This window comes from Colobus angolensis, unplaced genomic scaffold, assembly GCF_000951035.1.
Source record: "Colobus angolensis palliatus isolate OR3802 unplaced genomic scaffold, Cang.pa_1.0 Scaffold335, whole genome shotgun sequence".
NCBI classification, from domain to species: domain Eukaryota; kingdom Metazoa; phylum Chordata; class Mammalia; order Primates; family Cercopithecidae; genus Colobus; species Colobus angolensis.
In genome coordinates this window covers 538,218-557,642 of record NW_012116655.1, presented here as the reverse complement: position 1 = coordinate 557,642, position 19,425 = coordinate 538,218, and the positions used below count along the sequence as shown (strand labels likewise).

Below are 19,425 nucleotides of genomic sequence, written 5' to 3'. Positions count from 1 at the left end.
GTGGGAGGATCGCCTGAGCCCAGGAGGCAGAGGCTGCAGTGAGCAGAGATGGTGCTACTGCACTCCTGCCCAGGCAGAGTGAGACCCAGTCTCAGAAAAAAAAAAAAAAAAAAAGAAAGGGCAGCAGAGTGGACGGGAGCCTGGCTTGGCAATGGGTTTGTAGTGATTTCTGGGCCCTCCTAGGCCTCAGGTGCTCCATGTGCACTATAACAGGGTCCCTTCCAACCACCACCCCTCCCAGAGCCTGCCCCCAACACCCAGCAGGAAGCACCACTCCAAGGTCAGCCCACCCAACTAGGACCCTAAGAGAAACATGAAACCATTCTTAGCAAGTCTGATGGCAAAGGTTTCCATCAGCAAGTCCTTCACCATTTCCAAAATGCATCCCATCCCAACCCTGTTCTTCTTTCTGCATCCCTGCCATAGCTACAGAAAACTTCATAAAACCCAAATCAGACCTTGTATCTGCTCACTTCACACCGTCACAGCTTCTTACTCTCCCCATTTTTACAGACAAGGAAACTGAGTCCCAGAGGCCCAATATCACCCGCCTGGGCTGCACAGCTAGCAAGTGTGCCGGTGAGGCTGGCCTCAGCCCTTTCTCCATGCCTGGCTTCAAGGCATAGGACTTCAGAAAAGGGGACCCTGGGGAGGTCTGGAGGCAGTGGGGTCTGAGGGCACACTATGTTAGGACTTTCCATGCAAGCCTTGCCAATGAGATCAACACCACTGTACCCATTTCACAGAAGAGGAAACTGAGGCTCACAGAGGCTAACTGACCTGCTCGAGGCAGGCACAACAGGACTGGAAGCCAGGCAGCCTGTTTAAGGCAGGTGCCTGCCCTCAGAGGCCTGCTGGGGAAGGGAGCCTGCTGTGAAGGGGGCCAGCTAGAGCCTGGGCACCTGTGGAGAGGGACAGGAGTCATCTCTGTCGGGGCAGAGTCCAGCACTGAGCTCCTTGAAATGAGCCTGTGAGTCCTCAAAGGTGCCAAAGGCTGGTGGGGCCAGATGAAGGCCAGTTCTGGCTGGTAAGGGGCATCCAAGTGGGGATGGAGGAATTGTGGCCTCTGGATTGGGTGGGCATTTGTGGTTATTGGTGAATCTTGGCCAGGACTCCCAGGAAACCCTGGGCACAGAGGGGAGCCCGAGAACAGGATGGCAGCAGAAGTGTGGGGACAGAAAAGGCCCACTGTGCATCCCCACCCTCTCCCAGTTTCTGAGTGGGGAACCTGTGGCTCAGAGAAGTGAAACAGCCACCCCAGGCCAATCAGTGGTGTGACTGGGGCTGGAACCCCACTGCACAGCTGCGAGTGGCCCAGTGCTCTTCCTGGCCTGAGTGGACCCCACCTGAGTGCTGGGGAGTCAGAGGTGGCCAAAGCTTCTGAGGCCCGCCGGCTACTCTACCCCACCTGAGGCCTCCACCAGGCCGGCCAAGACCCAGCCTCTAAGACAGTCAGCTAAGCCACAGCCTGGCCTGGCCAGAAAGTTCCCTGGTGACCTGGCTGAGGCATCTCCTTTGCACAGCATCCCGTGTGCTGTATGCTCTGAACTCCTTGACCATCACATGGTCAGGGCAGGCATCGGGTGAAGGCAGACAGGGAGGCCTCCAGTGTGCCAGGTGTGACAGGAAGGCTCTGGGTCCCGCCCTCGGGGACACCAGAGGCAGGAACGTGCCTGGGTGCAGGAGAGACGTGCCCTGGGTCAGGCTGAGCTGCCTGCCTGGGAGGCAGGAGCAGACACCAAGGGGCCGTCCCATCCTCACCACTCGCCAGCTAGGGCCAGGTCCTGGACCAGCTCTTGGCACACGTGGTCTCATTTCATCACCAAATGCCACAGCAGAGGTTATCTGAAAAGGACATGGAGGTACAGGGTAGGCAGGTAACCTGCCCAAAGCCACATAGCTAAGGAGCAACAGGGGCTACCTGGGGCCTCGAAGCTGTGCTCTCTTCACCACACCGGCCCCAGGGAGGGGTTAGAGAACTGGGAACAGGGGCATGGGCCCCTGGGGATGGTGGAATTTGGAGCTGCATCTGTGCAGACATCATCACCTTTTAACCAAACTGGCCCTTGAGGAAAAGCCCTGCCTAGCCAAGGAGCAGCATGGTGACTGGGGGACAGGCCCCGACCAAGCCACCCTTCCTGTCCACACCAGCTGCATGTCCACACAGGCTCCCTGCCGCCCTAGCCACAGGGGCAGGGTGTCCAGCCTCCCCTCAACACTCCTCCCCACCTCCACCTCACCCCACCCTCACCTACACACTGCCTGAGCTGCCTGCTTGTCCTTCCCAAGACTGCCTTTAACCAACCATCCCCTGGGCCCTGCAAGCCCTGAACCCTGGGCCTGGCCTGATACACATCCAGGAGTCAGCAGTGTGTGCAGTATGACTGAAGACAGCAAGGACCCCGGCTGCGCCTTCCTCTCCCCTCTCTCCTCCCTTCCTCCAGACCCCACCCTCAAATCCTATTTGCCCTAAGTTCCAGGGAGTCTCACATGATGGGCAGGACCCACGCACACCACAGTCATCAAACATTTACTGGGCACCGTGGGGCAGGGCCTGGAGGACAACAGCCACTCCCAGCTCACACTTATCAGGCTTCAACTCTGCCTGGCTCCCTGTGCTGCACACAGAGTGTGTCACTCATCCTCACATGACCCAGGAGGTAGAACCTACGGGTAACCCTCTTTCACAGTTAAGAACGCCAAGGCACGAAGCTTAGCACAGTGAATGGCCGGCCACAACTGGAACCCAGGTGCTGAGGCTGCAAGCTGGGTGCTAAGTCCTCCGGAGTCCCTGCCTGCGCCCACCCTGAAGAAGCCTGGAAAGGTATCAAGGACAAAAAACTCACAGAGCAGTTCCACAACCAATGCCCTGGGGTGGCTGCCTGAGGGGGAAGCGGATGGTAAGGCTGGAGGTGGGAAAAGGGAACAGACAACGGTCACCGACGCTGCGCCGGTTCCAGGCACCACCGCAGCCCTGATCCTCCCAGCCCTTGCAACAGTCAGCCAGGCAGCTGTGCGCGGGTCACAGACAAGAACACCAAGGCTCAGAGAAGCCAGGAACCTTGCCCAGGTCCGTCTTGCTATCAAAGGCAGGACAGACCTGTGTGCTGAGAGGCCCAGAGAGATGAGGGGGGCACAGCCATGCCAGGCTCCCAAGGACAGCAAGGGGGACAGACCCCAGTGGGCTCAAGGACACGGGGGTACCACTTCCACGTGGCTACCTCACGCGGAAGCCCCACGTGCGGCCTGTCCCACAGGAAGTCCAGTCATAATATTGACACAGGCAGGGCACACAGCAGCCGGGAAGCTGGGCTGTCATGAAGTTGGCGCAGGGCACGTGAGGGCACCCCAGGCTCCAGCAGGAGGGGCCTCAGGGCCGGATCTAGGCCAGATCCATGAGAGGTGCTCGGAGGGCCCTCCTGCCAGAGGGGCCAGCATTCCGGCCCATTGGAGCCGGCTGTGCTGCGGCTTGCGGCTCTTTTTCCACTTTCCCGCCATGATGCATCCATGCACCAGGCAGTGAGGGGCATAGGGGGCATGAAGCACAGGGCGGGACCAGCTCTGCACACACGGCCAAGGCCCTGACAAGTCAAGTGACTTCTCGGGCCCTCAGCTGCTGCTTCTGTCCCTTAAGGCAGATCGGATCCGCTCAATCCATGTATTGTGTCTCAGGCACCGAGCTCGCTGCAGCGGCAGCCACAACAGTGGCAGGAGTGCTGCTGAAGACAATGAGGCTGACTACCGTGACAGTCACAGTGGAGGCACAGTCAGCACTGAGCTCCTGCTGTGGAGGGCACTGTCCCTCACCATGGGCTGTCCCCACCCTCAAGACAGCTGCAATCCCTTGATCCCACCCTCAAAGGTTATTGGGGAACATGTGCCTTCAAGCAGACAAATGCCCCTGGCCAGGGGCGGTGGCTCACCTGTAATCCCAGCACTTTGGGAGGGCAAGGCAGGCAGATTACCTGAGGTCAGGAGTTTGAGACCAGCCTAGCCAACATGGCAAAACCTTGTCTCTACTAAAAATACAAACATTAACCAGGCATGGTGGTGTACACCTGTAGTCCCAGCTACTTGGGAGGCTGAGGTGGGAGAATTTCTTGAACCTGGGAGGCGGAGGTTGTAGTGAGTGGAGATTGCACCACTGCACTCCAGCCTGGGTGACAAAGCAAGACTCTGTCTCAAGAAAAAAAAAAAAAAGAGAGAGAAATGCCCCCAGGTCCCAGCAGACCTCCACCCAGAGGAGGCCATTTCCCACCCCCTGACCTATGTGGCTTCGCTGATGTCAGCTGTGTCCCAGGTCCCCACCCACCTGATGAGGAACCTGCCTGCAGCCACCCTTTCCTCGCAGACGCGCCCTTTTCCATGCCTCTCAACTGAACGGGAGGGAGGCCTCAAGTGGCTGCTGGTGACTTTGACACCTGTCTTGTGACTAGGAAAGCCTGGCCGAGGCTCCAAGATCTGTCTCAGAAAGCGGCAGGGGAGAGTTGGGTGCTAGGGGGCAGGAGGCCTCAGCCTGAGGAGCCAGCAGACTCAGAGCCCCTGAGGCCCTCGGAGAGAAGCACATTGGGGGTTCCCACTGGCTGCTCATTAACAGCACCTCCACCTCCCAGGGAGGCTTCCTGACCTCAGGCACATGGGGCTTCTGGGCAGACACCTGGTCTACATGGGTGTTGTTATTGGCGCCAGCTGTCGGTGGGGCCAAACCTGGCCTCTGACCCCTCAGTCCCTCCAAGAACCGCATCTGCAGGGGCCCCCCTCCGCCCCACCTCACAGGGAAGTGTCATCTCTCAGCTACACGGAAACATGAAGGGGGAAGCCCCAGGATTCTGCAGCAAGAAGCAGAGGGTGCCCCTTAGGAAGAAGGGGCAGTTTGGGCCTGAGATGGGGGAAGGCCAGAAAGGCGACTAAAAACTTCATCAGCAAAAATCATTAATAGCAATGGCAACATCGCCCATCCACACTGGCTTTATTGCTTTATTACAAACATGCTGCTGCTGTGGCCGGGGGGGGGGGGGGGTGGCAGGCAAAGCGACAGGTGTGCTGGGGCCACTGTGCAACTGGAGCCCGGCTGCCCACACCAAGCTCTTCAGCCAACCCCGAGGAAGGGACGCTATGCTCATCTTAGAGGAGAGACCAAACACCTTTCTAAGAATGCACACGACCAGTTTGAGGCCACGAGGGTACCCGGCTCCAGCATCCCAGCCAGGGGGCAGCGGGCAGGTTGGCTGACTGGCCTGGGCGGGGTTCTGTCCGGGACCCTCCCCGCACAGCCCCACCCACCTCATCCAGGAGCAGGGAACTGTCTGCCCGCCTCCCCAGGATGGCACTGGCTGCTGGAAGAGGGGGTTCTCCAGCACACGGCTTGTGAGACCCTCACAGGGCGGGGCTGTGACCTCAGCAGCTTTAATCTTCTAGAGGCCCTGCCCGGCCCCTTGAGGCCTGGCTGTCCCCTGTGTTCTACCTCCTGAGTCTTGGGAAGGAGCCCTCTTGGCCAAGGTGGTTTTGAGAGCAATCCCACCGGCCCCAGGACGGAGGCATGGGTGGGTCAGGGGGAAGGAGCAGAGCCATGGACGCCACCAGGAGGATGCGGCATCAAACACCAGGTCCGTGGGCAGTGACGGTGGCACTGGCCCTACAGTTGCTTCCCACCCATGGCTCTTCCCGCTCCGGGACTCTCACCCGCCCATATTCTGCTCCTGGTAGGGAGTGAAGGATAGGGATGGAGTATGGGGCTTGGGCAGGGGGGTTCATGCTGCCTTCCCTCTGCCCCCAGTGGAATCTTCATCCCTGAATCTGGCTGTTTCCAAGCCCTCTTCCCCATCTCCCTTGGAATGACAGAGGATCCAGAATGGAAAGGACCTTGGGAGATAATTTAGCTCCTTTGATTTTAGCCCAGGAAACTACAAGCAAGAGAGGGGACCACAACTTGACAAGTTCACACAGCAGGGCGGTGCAGAACACAATTACACACAAGGGCACAGAGGCCAGTGAGGGCAGAGGTACTTCAGCAACACCCGGCCAGCTCACAGCAACCCCCAAACCTCAGTCTCCTTGGAAACTCCAGCTAAGTCCCATGGGCAGCCCACTCCACCTGGGAAGGCAGGTACCCCCAATCTCTCTTCCCTCTGCTCCCACAGCTGCCCAAGGGGGACAGAGCCTAGCAGCTGCTAATGCTGTCCTCACCAGAGGGGCTCACACCCACTGCCCATGCCAATTCTCACAAGAGACTGTGACGTCAGCTGGACAGGTGGGACTCAGCCTGAGAGGGGTGCTCTGGGCAGGGAGGGCCTTGCGAGCAAGGCCTCCAGACACACACACTCCTGCACGGCACACACAGGGCTTGTCTCTGCCTCAGGTCATTTTCAGCATGGGATGGTGGGAAAAATGTCTTCCCAGGAGGGTAAGCCCAGCGCCTGCCTCCAGGGCTCAGCCAGTGCCTTGTGAAACAGCAGCTGGTTTTGAAAACTGTGGCTGGGGGATCTTTGCAATCTCCACCTCCCACCCTCTGTGTCCATCCTCAGGACCCTCCTAGTTGGCCACTTCCCATCAGGCAACCAGATTCTCCAGCCCCCTTCCCCCAGGACCTTTGAGTCGGGCTGCTCTGCTCCCACTTCAGCCTCTCTTGAGATCTCTGCCCACTGCCCAGGGCACACCCTGCCTGTAAGCAAAGGGTCCCCACAGCCAGCCCAGGCTGGCCAGCCACCACCACCTGCAGGAGACCATACCTCTGCATCAGGTCAGTGTGCCCTTTTTCGAATAAAATGATGAAATCATCTCAAGGTCCAGCAGTAACACAAACAAGGGAAACTCCCCTAGAACGGAAGCTCAGTGTTCTCAGCCCAGCATCTTCTGAACCAGGAGGCCCAGTGGGCAGCCTAGCACTTACCATCTCCCATCTGAGCCCACCTGAGTCTCACTGTGCCACGCCTGGCAGGGAATGGGGAGGGCAGGGAGTTGGGACAAGGTGGCAGGAACAGGGCTGCCTCTAGAGCAACTGAGGAAGCCTGGCAGCAGCATCCTTGACACTGGAAAGCCCAACACCAGCTGCCGCTGTGTGGCCCTCTGGCATTGGCCAAGAATGACCACATCCATCAGCTCCTGAGTCTCAAGCTGTCCCTCCCAGGCTGACTCCGCACTTCTGGAGAGAAAGAGGCCTCCAGCTACAGAAGTACTCTCCAAGATATATCCCTAGGACATGAGAATTTTCTGGGTAGGAGTTTCTGGGGCCAAGTGAAAGTGTTTGGCCTAAAGCCGGGAGCAGTGGCTGGAAGAGGCAGGCCTGGGTGTTTCCACACATGCAAGAGCTCTTCTGGAGATGGAGCAGCCAGGCAGCTCCCACAGCTGCTTCTCCTTGGAGCCCAAACCCTTTTACACCCATTCCCTCCCTGAAGGCCTTGTTGCACCTCTGAGCAAAGTGGGGCAGAGGCTGTTCCTCCAGACCCAAGGGAAGGGTCTTGTTTTGGGTCACCGAGTAGGTTAGCAGTGAAATGACACAAAAACTCATGCCTTGGAAATTGTCCATGGAATTTCATTCAGCCTCCAAAGAAGACCCAGGAATGGGTAAAGCAAATAACAGCCCCGCTGGGCTGCATCTCAGTTCCTGACAGTGCAGGCGTGGGGACTGGCAGAGAGTTACTACCCTTTTTACAGGGAAAAAAAGAAGGCATGAGAAAGTGGGGAACAGTCAAGCGGGTCCTACGTGATCCCAGCAGAGCTGGGGATGAGTGTGCCTGGTTGCATGGCTTCCTGGGGCCACCTCAGGGTTCCTCCTCCAGGAAAGAGGGCACCCTTCACCATCCATGCCTCACAGCACCAGGCCAGGCCTGGCACACCCACAGGTGCCTCAGACCCTACCCCTAGTTTCCAAGAGCTCTCAGTCTAGGCAGGAGGCAAAACACACTTTCAACCTCAGTTCCCAGGGCTAGGGCTCAGCACTGCCGCAGGGCTCGGGAAGGCACAGGGAGGAGGGCCCAGCCATGTCTGCACAAAGCTAGGGCTCAGGGAAGCCAGACTGGAGGAGCCAAGGCAGCCAGGTGAAGGCGGGAAAGCTGGTGAGGAGGAGGAAGCAGAAAGTGCAAAGGCACCAAAATACGGAGAAGAACACGTCTGCAGAACAGTGGTGGCTCAGGTGGCTCAAGCTCTGGGAGATAAGTCTCCGGAGATGCACCCAACGGGCGCAAGGGGCAGGTCACGAATGAACCTCTTCAGCCACGCTTAGCCTGAAGGCCACGCCGGGTCTACAGAAAGGTGGGAGTAGGAGGCCCAACCTACTGGGAATGCCTAAGAAAAGGGAAAGTAACTAAGGCCACCTGGGTCCCCTGCTTCCTCTCCCCACTGTGGGAGGGATCCCGAGAGATGCCTACACCAAACCTCACCGCCCAGGGCCGCACGCTGCCTTTCGGTTAGGGTGATTCTGCTCACACTAGCGGTGTCCAATAGCCTTCATCATGCTGTAAATGCCAGAACCAAAAATAAATCATCCAGGGGAGACACGCTTGGGTCCCACTCAGCCATCTCAGGAGTATGAGGAACCTGCAGGGAGGGATGGGCCGGCTCAGTGGAAGAGCTCAGCTCAGTGGGGATCCTGCCTGCCAGGCTCCAGGCGCGAGTGTGCTCCCTCTCCCCTTCCTTGTGTTCCTGTCCATGTCACTCCCAGTCATCCTGGCACAGACTGTGAACTGACCCAGTTCGAGACACCTTGTCGTACACTTTGTCACTACGTTGCTCGGGCACCACAATTCTAAAGTTAGCCCTAGCCTGATGGCAGAGGCTCCCCACCAGGCTGGTGCCAGCAGCCCACAGAGCAACGCTGCTGCCTGGATCAGCTGCCATTCAGAGGCAGGCGGTGCCCCAGGGGCAGCAGGGCTGTTTCCAGCTAAAACACGTCCACTGCCTAGCTCTGAAAGATCCCACACTCATGTGCCATGGAACGGCTTGCACTTGAGACCAAACATCAAGGGGCCAGGGGAGTGAGTGTGGGTGCTGGGGACAAGGAACTGACTGTCCCCAGCCATGCAGCTGAAGCTAGACCTGCCATTTGTTCTGCAGGAGTCCAGCTGTGAGCACAGCCCAGACAGGAGCGGGGGAGAGCTGGGAGGGCCACAGTATCTTAGGTGACACTGGTCTGAAGAGACAAGAGCCCTGTGCTCCTAGAGCCAAGGTCTCAGTCAGGCCTGATGAGCCAGCTGGCTCTGCTCAAAGAAAAATGCTTCTTGTGCCACAGGCTCCGCCAGTAAGCCCAGCTCAGCTCAGCCTTCCCGCAAGTGCAAGAGGCCCTGGCAGAGGACGATGCTTTCTGGTCCAGAAACACTGGCTTGGAGCCCACTGGATATGCGGCCATGCCCTGGGAGCCAGATTTCTGAGCCAGATGGAAGCAAGGGTCTCAGACAATTTGGCTCATGCCCCCATCCTAACTTCCGACACACACACACACACACACACACAAACACACATGCCACCATCCTTGAGCAGACAGTCCAGATTGCAGGTAAGCATTTGGCGTCCTCCCTCACAAGCCCCAGGCCCACCTGTAGTCCACCTTCTGTCTACCCTCATATCCCTTTCCTTGACCTCCTCGACTCCTGCCCAGCCTGCCCCTACGACTCCTCCAAAAGCCCACGTAGGCCAACTACTGCCCTGCCTGTGGCCCACTGCCACCTCCTCCAGTTGCCACGGCCCTGTCTCCCCACGCGTTACCTGGTTATGCTCTCTCCTGTAACTCCTTGGTTAATAAGTTGTGAGCTTTCTTATTAACCAAATGCTGATTTTCCTACATCACGTCTAATGTCCAATCTGACCTTGCTAACCAAGCGCCAGCCCAGGAGGGCAGGGTCCCGTCCCGGCACAGAGCCGCCCCAGAGCCAGGACTTGGTAAAGCGAGGGGACTGCAGCATTTCAGAGCTGGATGGGGCCTCAGCTGGGTGTCCTCACTTTGCAGACCGAGAAACTGATGCCCAGGGAGGGGATGTGAGTGACAAGGACACGGGGCCTGGGCTGATCCCACAGCACCTCCAAGGCTGGCTTTCCCGGAACCTGGAGGGATCCCTTGGGGCACTCAGAAATGAGCCATAGACCGCTGGCTGGGGATCTGAAAATGGAAACTGAGGCAGCAGCAGCAGCAAATGCACACTAAGAGTGGTAGGCAGGTGAAGGAGCTGCAGGTGAGGAGGTGACTGAGGTGAGGCAGGAGCACCCATACCTTTTCCTCCTCCTCCTGGCTGTCACCTCCTCCTCACAGCAGCCAGGAGAAGCACACCTCACCTTGCCCACAGTGCCACCTACTGTCTGGCCACCCTGGGGTGCAGCTGCTGCCAGTACCAGCAAGCAGGTTAAACATCCAGGCCCTGGAAACCCCAGGCCCAGCCAGTGGCCCAGCGCAGCAAGCGGACTCTCACTTCCCAGAAAGGAAACGCTGCCTCTTCCCAAACTAACTCTCCAGACTAGAGCGGCCAGCTGTCCTGGTCTGCCCAGGACTGGCTTGGGTTCCAGGGAAAGGGGCTCTCAGGCTAAAAGCAGGAAAGTCCCTGGCCAGAGGGACAGGTCAGCTTCCTGATACAGACATAAGGCCTGCTGCCCCTCTATAGGTATCCTCCGCAGGGCCGAGGACCGGGGCTTTGGTCTGGTTGACAGTGAGTGTCGGAACGCCTGTCTGCAGCTGACCTGTCAAATGCCTTCCCTCCCTGGAGCACATGCTGCCCCTGGCCCAATGGAAACCCCATCCTCAGAGCGAGAGGTCTTGGGCAGGGTGCACTGTGCGAGAGAGGGGCCTCGAAGGGGAGGGGCTGCACACTGACCTTGAGGATGGACCTGGGTGTCCCCAAGCAAAGACCCGCATGTGAGAGCTGGGCACCCAGGGAGAGCAGAAAGCAGGGTGGCCATGCAGGGCTTGGAAGGGAGCAAACAAAGGCACCAGGAAGCACCCTCCCAAGGCTAGAGGAAACCGGCGTGACTCTGTGTGCATCTGCTGTCCTGGCAGGATTCCTTACAGCTCCCCTTCAGGTTCACGGGGTCCCAGTGACGTAGGGAAGTCAGACACAGGCAACTCTGCCTAGAAATCCTTCTAGGTGGGAAGTAGGGTCCCAACTGGCTGTGTCTCCAGCAGCTTTGATGTTGGTTACATGCAACTGGTCTTCAACGAAGTTACAATACCAAAACATGTGCACACTTCACTCTTGTAAATAACAGTGCTCAACGCGGCTGCTGTGCCTCCCGTGCTGGCTCCCTTGGGATGACACAGGGCATGGCAGGGCAGGGTAAGGCAGGGGGACTCCAGGAGCTGGAGTGGCACAGGCTGCCTATCTTATCTTCACTGGGATGCCAGGAATCACTCAGCCTGCTACAAATGGCTGCTGCGCTTTACCTCCCTGCGGTGCTTTCTTTCACAAAGTCGGGGTGTGCATAGAACCTGGCACAATAGAGCCTCACCTTGTCCACCAGGTGCCACCGCAGAAAACCAGTCAATGGGCAGTCCATGCTCACGAAGCCAATAAACACTGCCTGGACATCCATTTCTGTCAGGCGTGGTGCTGGGTACAGGCAGTGAACTACAACAGGTGCCCTGCCCTCCCTGATGCAGAAGGTCAGGCAGCAGCTGCCACCCAGAGCACTGCACGTGCAAGGGCTGGCGACGCAGGAGCAGAGCAGGCTCCGCTTCGACTCTTCTTAGGATGCTCCTGGGATGCCCTCAGAGGACAGTGAGGGACAAACAGTGACAGCGGGTATGACAGGCTGTGCTGAGAGGTAGGCACTCAGACCGCCCAGGCAGCCATGCCCCTCAAGGGACATCAGGCAATGTCTGGAAACCGCTCAGATGGCCTGGACTTGGGGTACTACCGACATCTAGTGGGCAGAGGCCGGGGACATTGCTGGACACCTATAGTGCCCGGGATGGCACCAAATGTCAGCAACCCTGAGCCAGAGAGGGCAGGGTCATGTGGAAAGGGACACCTGACAAGGATCACTGCAGGCTGTGGTAGCAAAGGTCTGCGGGCAGCCTTGCACAAGAGAGGCCAGATCACCTAGGAAGGCCCAAGACCTGGGATGATTGAGGATGCAGGTGGGAGAACGCCTGCCAGAATGGCCTCCCGGGTCAGGGGAAAAGTTCCACTTCCTGGAAGACCTGGACACCTCTGAGCATGGCTCTCAGGGGTGGCTAGAGAGAAGCAATGGGGAGACTGGCTGCAAGCAGCTGCTGCTGGTGATCTGGTGGGGGCGAGGGCGTGAAGCCAGGTGGAGTCCGCAAGGGTACAGACCCGGGGGCAGGTGAGAAGAGGGAGTCCATGCTGGTCCTTGGACCACTGCCCTGGCATCTGGAGAGATAGAGAAAGAACAGAACATTGGGGAGGTCCTGGCAGGGGCTCCCTTTGGAGACTGGAGACTCCTAGGCAGGGCCACAGTGCCTGGACCCAAGGTCCTGGAGCCCTGAGGAGTCCGGGCCACAGACTGAGACCCAGACAACAGAGGGAAAAGCCTGTCAGTTCCTCTGCAGCATCTCGACCTTTGTTTCCTGAGGCCTTATCACAGCATTCATTACAAACGTATCTGTGCTCTGGAAGGACAGAGGTCATTCACTCTGAGGACGCACACTGTGCCTGGTGCATGGTGGGTTCTCGGTGACTATTCGCTGAACAAATGAACACCAGGCGGAGGAAGCAGAATTCACAAAAACAGCAGGAAGAGAGCCAGAAAAGCACTGTGGCACGCAGGAAGGCCAGTCTCCAGGAAGAGTGAGGGTCGGCAGTATGAATTCTCCCAGAAAGAGAAGGCCGGGAAAGCTTCCCTTGGTCTGAACAAGGAAGAAGAGGAGGAGGCCTTGGGAAGAAATGTTCCAACAGAGTGGAGGAAATGCCAGCTGGCCACATGGAGGGAGGGGTGGGAGCAGGTGGTTCACCTAGGAAGCCTGGGAGGGACGGGGTGGGTGCTGATGAGCAGGCGCGGGCAGCACCCCAGCCCAACACTGGGAAAACATTCCCTAGAACCACAGCCCAGAAAGGCACACAGTGGGCCTGGGGCCAAGGCCCCCTCCAGTGCCCTCAGCTCCCCAGGAGTCCAGACTCACACACAGTCTGTTTCGTTTTGTTTTTTTTTTGGAAACAGGGTCTCTCTCTGCCACCCAAACTGGAGTTCAATGGCTTGAGCACAACTCATGGCAGCCTCGACCCCAGGGCTCAAGTGGCCCTCCCACCTCAGCCTTCCGAGTAGCTGGTGGTCACCACCACACCTGGCTGAATTTTGTATTTTTACAGAGATAACATTTCACCATGTTGCCCAGGCTGGTTTCGAACTCCTGGGCTCAAGCGATCCACCTGCCTTGACCTCCCAAAGTGCTGGGATTACAGGCATGAGCCACCATGCCTGGCCTTCACATGTAGTCTGGAGCCCAAGGACATCTGTGTCTGACACAGGCAAAACGGAGCTCTTCCTCCACAAGCCTCTCCTCCCACGGTTGCCCCAGGGCAGCCAACGGCCTTGCTTCCCACGGGTCACTCAGGACCAACCATGGGCTGGCCAAGCCACCTCTCTCGGCTCTCCCTGACCACTCCTCCCACCTCCGCCAGTCCCAGCGTGGTCAAGCTGCCATCTGGGGCCTGCTGGCCTCTCAGCTCCACTTTTACCTCTTTTCCTCTGTCTTTGGTGCAGTGGCCTTGAAACTCTGACTCAGATCATGCCACCTCTGCAATGGCTTCCAGCTCAGAGTCCGTAGAATGTCTCCCCATGGCTCGCAAGGCCTGCACCACCATCCCCAGTCACCTCTCTGTCCTGCTCCTCCATTCTCCTTCTGCCTGGCTCCAGCAGCAGTTGTCCCTTAAAACCTCTGAGGACACTCAGAGTGCCCCAGGACTTTTGCACTTGTGTTTTCCTGACTAGAATGCTCTTCCCCAGACACCTGAGGGCCCTCCTGCATGAGAATCAGGTTTCTGGTCAAAGGACACCCATCAGAGAGGCCTTCCCTGACCACCACCCCCATCTGTCCCTCCCGTTGCCAGCTGTGTCCCCGGCAGTGCCATACATTCATTCACCACTGAAGCCGCTGCGTGAGGGCCAGGGGCTGGGATGGCGCCCAGCACATAGTAGATGCTCAGTAAACATTTGAAGAATGTATGAATGAACCTCTTCAAGCTTTGGTCTCCAAAGGGGAGATTAATAGCATTTGCTATGAAGATTCATTGAAATACTGCATGAAAGGCACTGGGCACAACACCTGAGCATGAGTCCTGCCACCACCAGCCAGCCCTCCACAGCAACTGAGGATAAAAATATTCAGGGGCCAGGCGCGGTGGCTCACACCTATAATCCCAGCACTTTGGGAGGCCAACGCAGGCAGATCACCTGAGGTCAGGAGTTCGAGACCAGCCTGGCCAACATGGTGAAACCCCATCTCTACTAAAAATACAAAAATTAGTCAGGCACAGTGGTACGTGCCTGTAATCCCAGCTACTCAGGAGGCTGAGGCAGGAGAATCACTTGAACCTGGAGGTGGAGGTTGCAGTGAGCCGAGATCGTGCCATGGCACTCCAGCCTGGGCAACAGAGCAAGACTCTGTCTCAAAAAAAAAAAGAAAAGAAAAGAAAAGAAAAGAAAATGCCGGGTGCAGTGGCTCACGCCTATAATCCCGGCTCTTTGGGAGGCCGAGTCAGGTGGATCACGAGGTCAGGAGTTTAAGACCAGCCTGGCCAAGATGGTGAAACACCATCTCTACTAAAAATACAAAAAAATTAGCTAGGCGTGGTGGTGGGCACCTGTAATCCCAGCTACTCGGGAGGCTGAGGCAGGGGAATCGCTTGAACCCCAGAGGCAGAGGTTGCAGTAAGCCAAGATCACGCCACTGCACTCCAGCCTGGGCGACGGAGGGAGATGTCATCTCAAAAGAAAAAAAAAAGAAAGAAAGAAAGAAAAATTCAGAAAAAAATAAAAACAAAAATTAACAACAAAAAATAATACAGTATAACTACCTAGCATGTACCCTGTATTAGGTGTAAGTAATCTAGAGATGATGTACAGAATATGGGAGGGCGGGCAGAGGTTACACTCAAATACAACATTGTTTTCCATCAGAGACCTGAGCATCTGCCGATTTTGGTATCCATGGGGAATAGGAACCAATCCCCTGTGGATACCCAGGGACAACTGCATTGATAACTACTAAGTTATTTAAGTGCTTCCCTGCTTGTGGCCTGCTGGCCTGTTTTTGTTTTTGTTTTTTAAGACAGGGTCTCCCTCTGTCACCCAGGCCGGAGTGCAGTAGTGTGATCACAGCTCACTGCAGCCTCGACCTCCCAGGTTAAAGTGATTCTACTACCTCAGCCAACCCAGTAGCTGGGACTACAGGTGCACACCACCACACACAGCTAATTTTTGTATTTTTTATAGAGGCAGGGTTTTGCCATGTTCCTCAGGATGGTCTCGAACTCCTTGACTCAACTGATCTGCCCATCGGGCTTCTGGCATCCAGGAGCTGGGCCTCGTCATCCCACTCCAGATGCTGTCCGGATATTCTCCCCGGCAGCAGCCCACTGAACTGCAACATGTTTCTGTAACTTGTTTCTGTAACTTTTCTCCTTCTGAAACCACTTTGAAGAGTTTGCTGTCTCTCCCACTAATGACCACAAACTGTTCCAGTGAAAAACTTTCTCAAAATGAGACTAATCAAAAGTTTATGACCAAAAAAAAAAAAAAAAAACCACCGTATGCCAAACACACAGACACATACTGTCTGTCTTCCAAATCTTACTGCATCTTTTTTTTTTTTTGAGACAAAGTCTCCCTTTGTCACCCAGGTTGGAGTGCAGGGGCACAATCTCAGCTCACTGCAACCTTCACCTCCTGGGTTCAAGCGATTCTCCTGCCTCACTCAGCCTCCCGAGTAGCTGGGAATACAGGCATGCCCCACTACATCCAGCTAAATTTTTAGTAGAGACAGGGTTTCACCAGGTTGGCCAGGCTGGCCTCAAACTCCTGACAGGTGATCCACCCACTTCAGCCTCCCAAAGTGCTGGGATTACAGGCGTGAGCCACCACGCCCAGCCAAATCTTATTGCATTTTAACCACTCTGCCATTCATGAGCCACTGCGAACCTTCACAAAGAACTGCACAAGAACACATTGTTGGCTGGGCCAGCCTCAAACTCCTGACAGGTGATCCACCCACTTCAGCCTCCCAAAGTGCTGGGATTACAGGCATGAGCCACCACGCCCAGCCAAATCTTATTGCATTTTAACCACTCTGCCATTCATGAGCCACTGCGAACCTTCACAAAGAACTGCACAAGAACACATTGTTGGCTGGGCCAGCGGGAAGTGACCTGAGAGGGCTTGTGCATAAATAAAAGCGTCCTCAGGACCCGCTACGCATTCGGCCAGCCAAGCCCCCAGTGCTGGGAGACCCACCTGTACCTCAATGACTGCCGGTCAACGTCAGGCCTGCAGGAAGCCAGAGGACAGGGACCTCCTCCAGCTGTGGAGAAGGAGTGTAGGCAGGAAAGAGCACAGCACACCCAACACCCCAAGGCTTAGGCCCACGACATCTTCTAGCAGGGGTCTTTGGCTTTTTAAATACCCCGGCCTCGCTTCCTGTGGCTGCTGTAACAAATGACCACCAACTTACGGGCTCAAAACAACAGCAATCCCCAGTCAGTCACCCCTGGGCCAAAATCAAGGTGTCGGCTGGGCTGTGCTTCCACCAGAGGCTCCGAGAGGGAGACTCCGTTTTTTTGCTTCTTCCAACTTCTGGTGGGCCTGGCCTGCCTTGGCTAGTGGCTTGGTCACTCCAGGCTCTGCCTCCATGGTGACGAGACACTCCTGTGAGTCAATGTCCCCGTGCCACCCCATTGTTAAAAGGACACACACAATGGCACTTAGGGCCCAGCTGGGTAACTCAGGGCCATCTCCCCAGCTCAAGCTCCTTGACTTCATCACATCTGCAAAGACCCTTGTGTGTGCACCATATAAGAGACCTTCACAGGATGTGGACGTCTTTGCAGGACCATTTTTCAGCTTCCAAACATCCTCTTCACCCTTCACTACCTCATATCTCTGGCATGCTGGGTGCATGCAAAGGTGAAAGGAGAGGGGAAGCATGCAGGCCAGGCAGTGAGTGGGAATGCCAGGATGGCCAGGCACCGTGGCTGCAGCCCTGGCTACAGGGGCCCATGTCAGGAGGTTGGGGCCAGCTCTAGGGACGGTGTGGCTGAGAGTACAGGTGCTCCCCAGCCCAGCCAAGGCTTCTCAGAAGAAAGGGGTGTCCAGGAGGCCTGTGTTTGGCTACACCAAGCTCGCCAGTCTCAGTCCTACCTCTGAACCTCCCCTTGAAGCCCCATCTCTGTGGGCCGCCGGGGCATCCATCCTCGGAGCGTGTCCAGCATGTTCAGGACAGCAGGGACAAGGCATTCTTTGGAATGCACTGTCTTCGACATGAGCAGGCCGGCCCCCACCCACTTCTCTCACCAGATGGAGAAAAATCTCAAGTCATAAACTAAATGAAAAACATGTCCTGTTCTGCCCTGGGATCAAGGGCTCACCTTAAATGAAAACTGTCTGGAACAATGTGCTGCTGACGCTGATCTTGGCCTTACTCTGCAGATTAGCCTCGGGGGTGATCACAGGGTGCTCAGGGCTCTGCATCAGCAAGCCCAACCCCCGCTGGGCCCCAGGACCACCCACTCCCCCAGCAGGATCCCCGGGAAGCAGCCCAGAAGCACTGCCTAGAGACAGCCTTGGGAGAGCAGGCCAGGAACGCCAAGAGCTTCACCCCACAGTCTGGAGAGTAGCGGGGGTCATCTCAGAAAGGCTGAAGAAGGAGCTGACGGCCCTCCCCTCCCACACTTTCCTGAAAGGGCCCAGAGTCCACTTCCCACGCAGTCCACCCACCCCTCGGTGCTGGTGCCCGGGCACCCAAACATCCCCTGGCACCCATCAGGAGCTGCTGCCACGCTGGCTGCTTGTTTTCAACTCATGTCGGCTTGCTCCTGCTACCCAGCTCACCTGGGTCCTGAATGTGCAGGCCGTTTTGCAGGAAGCTTCATGTGGGAAAAATAACTGTGTTTATGGAACACACGAGGGGTGGGGGGTTCACAAGCTAGTGGTTTTACTGTGTGACATGGCAGACAGGGAAGAGAGCCCCAACTTCCTGGACAACCCACTTCATGCATGAGAAGGCCACCAGATTGCCAGGCACGTGACCAATGGCAGCCCCACTGTTGGGGAGCGTTCTCCTGCAGGCTCTTGTGAGGCTAGGAGGCCACCCCTGCAGTCCCAGACCATCCTGACACCAGCCTGGGCAGCCCAATGGCTGCTGGACCCCCAAGGCGAGAGGGCAGGAAGCGCCTAGTACTCCACACCAGCCAGTGACAGACACAGGAGGGAAGAGCAGAGCTGTCTGTCTGTCCGTCTGGCCAGCCAGCAGCAACCGCCGCGATCCCCTGCATGTGGGGCTCAGCCAGCAATGGGATACTCCCGTCTGGACAGTGTCAGGCATATCACTTACCACATTCCAGTAGAGCGGATTGAAGGCGATGGTGAGGACGGCAGCCACAAAGCTGGGATCCAGGGGGTCCACGTAGCCCAGCAGCCAGGTCATAACGCAGAGGTCTGCCTGCGGGGACAGAGCCAACATCAGCACCGCTCAGACACAGCAGGGCCTCTGAGCCCCTAGGAGTCAGAGACAAAGTTACCCTCTGGGAACACGCCGGGAGGCCTGGGAACATCCAAGTCCAGCAAAGGTTACTACAGTGTAGTCTCATAAAAGGGAAGATAAAAATCTGAAACCTAATGAGCTGTGTCATGCCCTGGGAGGGCGGCCGCAGAAGTGTGCCTGGACGCCAGATGAGGAAATCAGCACCTCTGAAGAGGGGTGCCTGGTGCCCTGAAGGGAGGTGACACCAACCCTGGTGTGACCGAGACCCTCCGGGATGAGGGTTCTCAGAGGCCCCAGAGAAAACCCAAGCAGCTGAAATAAATGTGAAGAGATGCTCAACCTCACTAGGAATCAGGTAAAAGCAAATTAAAACAACAGTGGTGCGCCTCTCCTCACCCACACTCGACAGGGCACAATCTTGAGTGCACACAAAATCTTGGCTCAAGGTAAACTGAAAAAGTGTGCACCCACGCCCCAGCCACCCCACTCGCATACAGGGGGCACGTGGACACTGCCCCCCTCCCCATCAGCTTGCATGAAAACATCAGGAACAATGACGAACAACTGAGGTGTCCAGCGACCAAAGAAATGAAAAAAGCCATGGCCCATTCCTACAGCAGCGAAACTACAGCAGTTAAAAGCACTAGGTCTACACACAGCACTGTGAAACGTTCTCAAACACACGGTCGAGTAGTAGAGCAGGCTGCACGATTCAATGCCTAGACAGAAATTTCTAGAAAACAACACAAAATATACTACCAAATATTCAGTTTTAAATTTTTTTTTTTTTT

At 56.7% G+C, this 19,425-nt stretch overlaps 1 protein-coding gene across 4 annotated transcripts in view; it reads right to left on the bottom strand.

Moving 5' to 3' along the window:
• PEMT (phosphatidylethanolamine N-methyltransferase) overlaps window positions 1-19,425 on the bottom strand; it is a 90,537-nt gene that overhangs the window by 56,908 nt on the left and 14,204 nt on the right. For 3 of the 4 annotated variants that reach the window (XM_011952145.1, XM_011952146.1, XM_011952147.1), the window contains exon 2: window positions 18,485-18,592. In XM_011952145.1, coding sequence (XP_011807535.1) covers window positions 18,485-18,592 — 108 coding nt within the window. The remainder of the gene's footprint in view (window positions 1-18,484; window positions 18,593-19,425) is intronic. The other variant, XM_011952148.1, reaches the window with a different exon arrangement.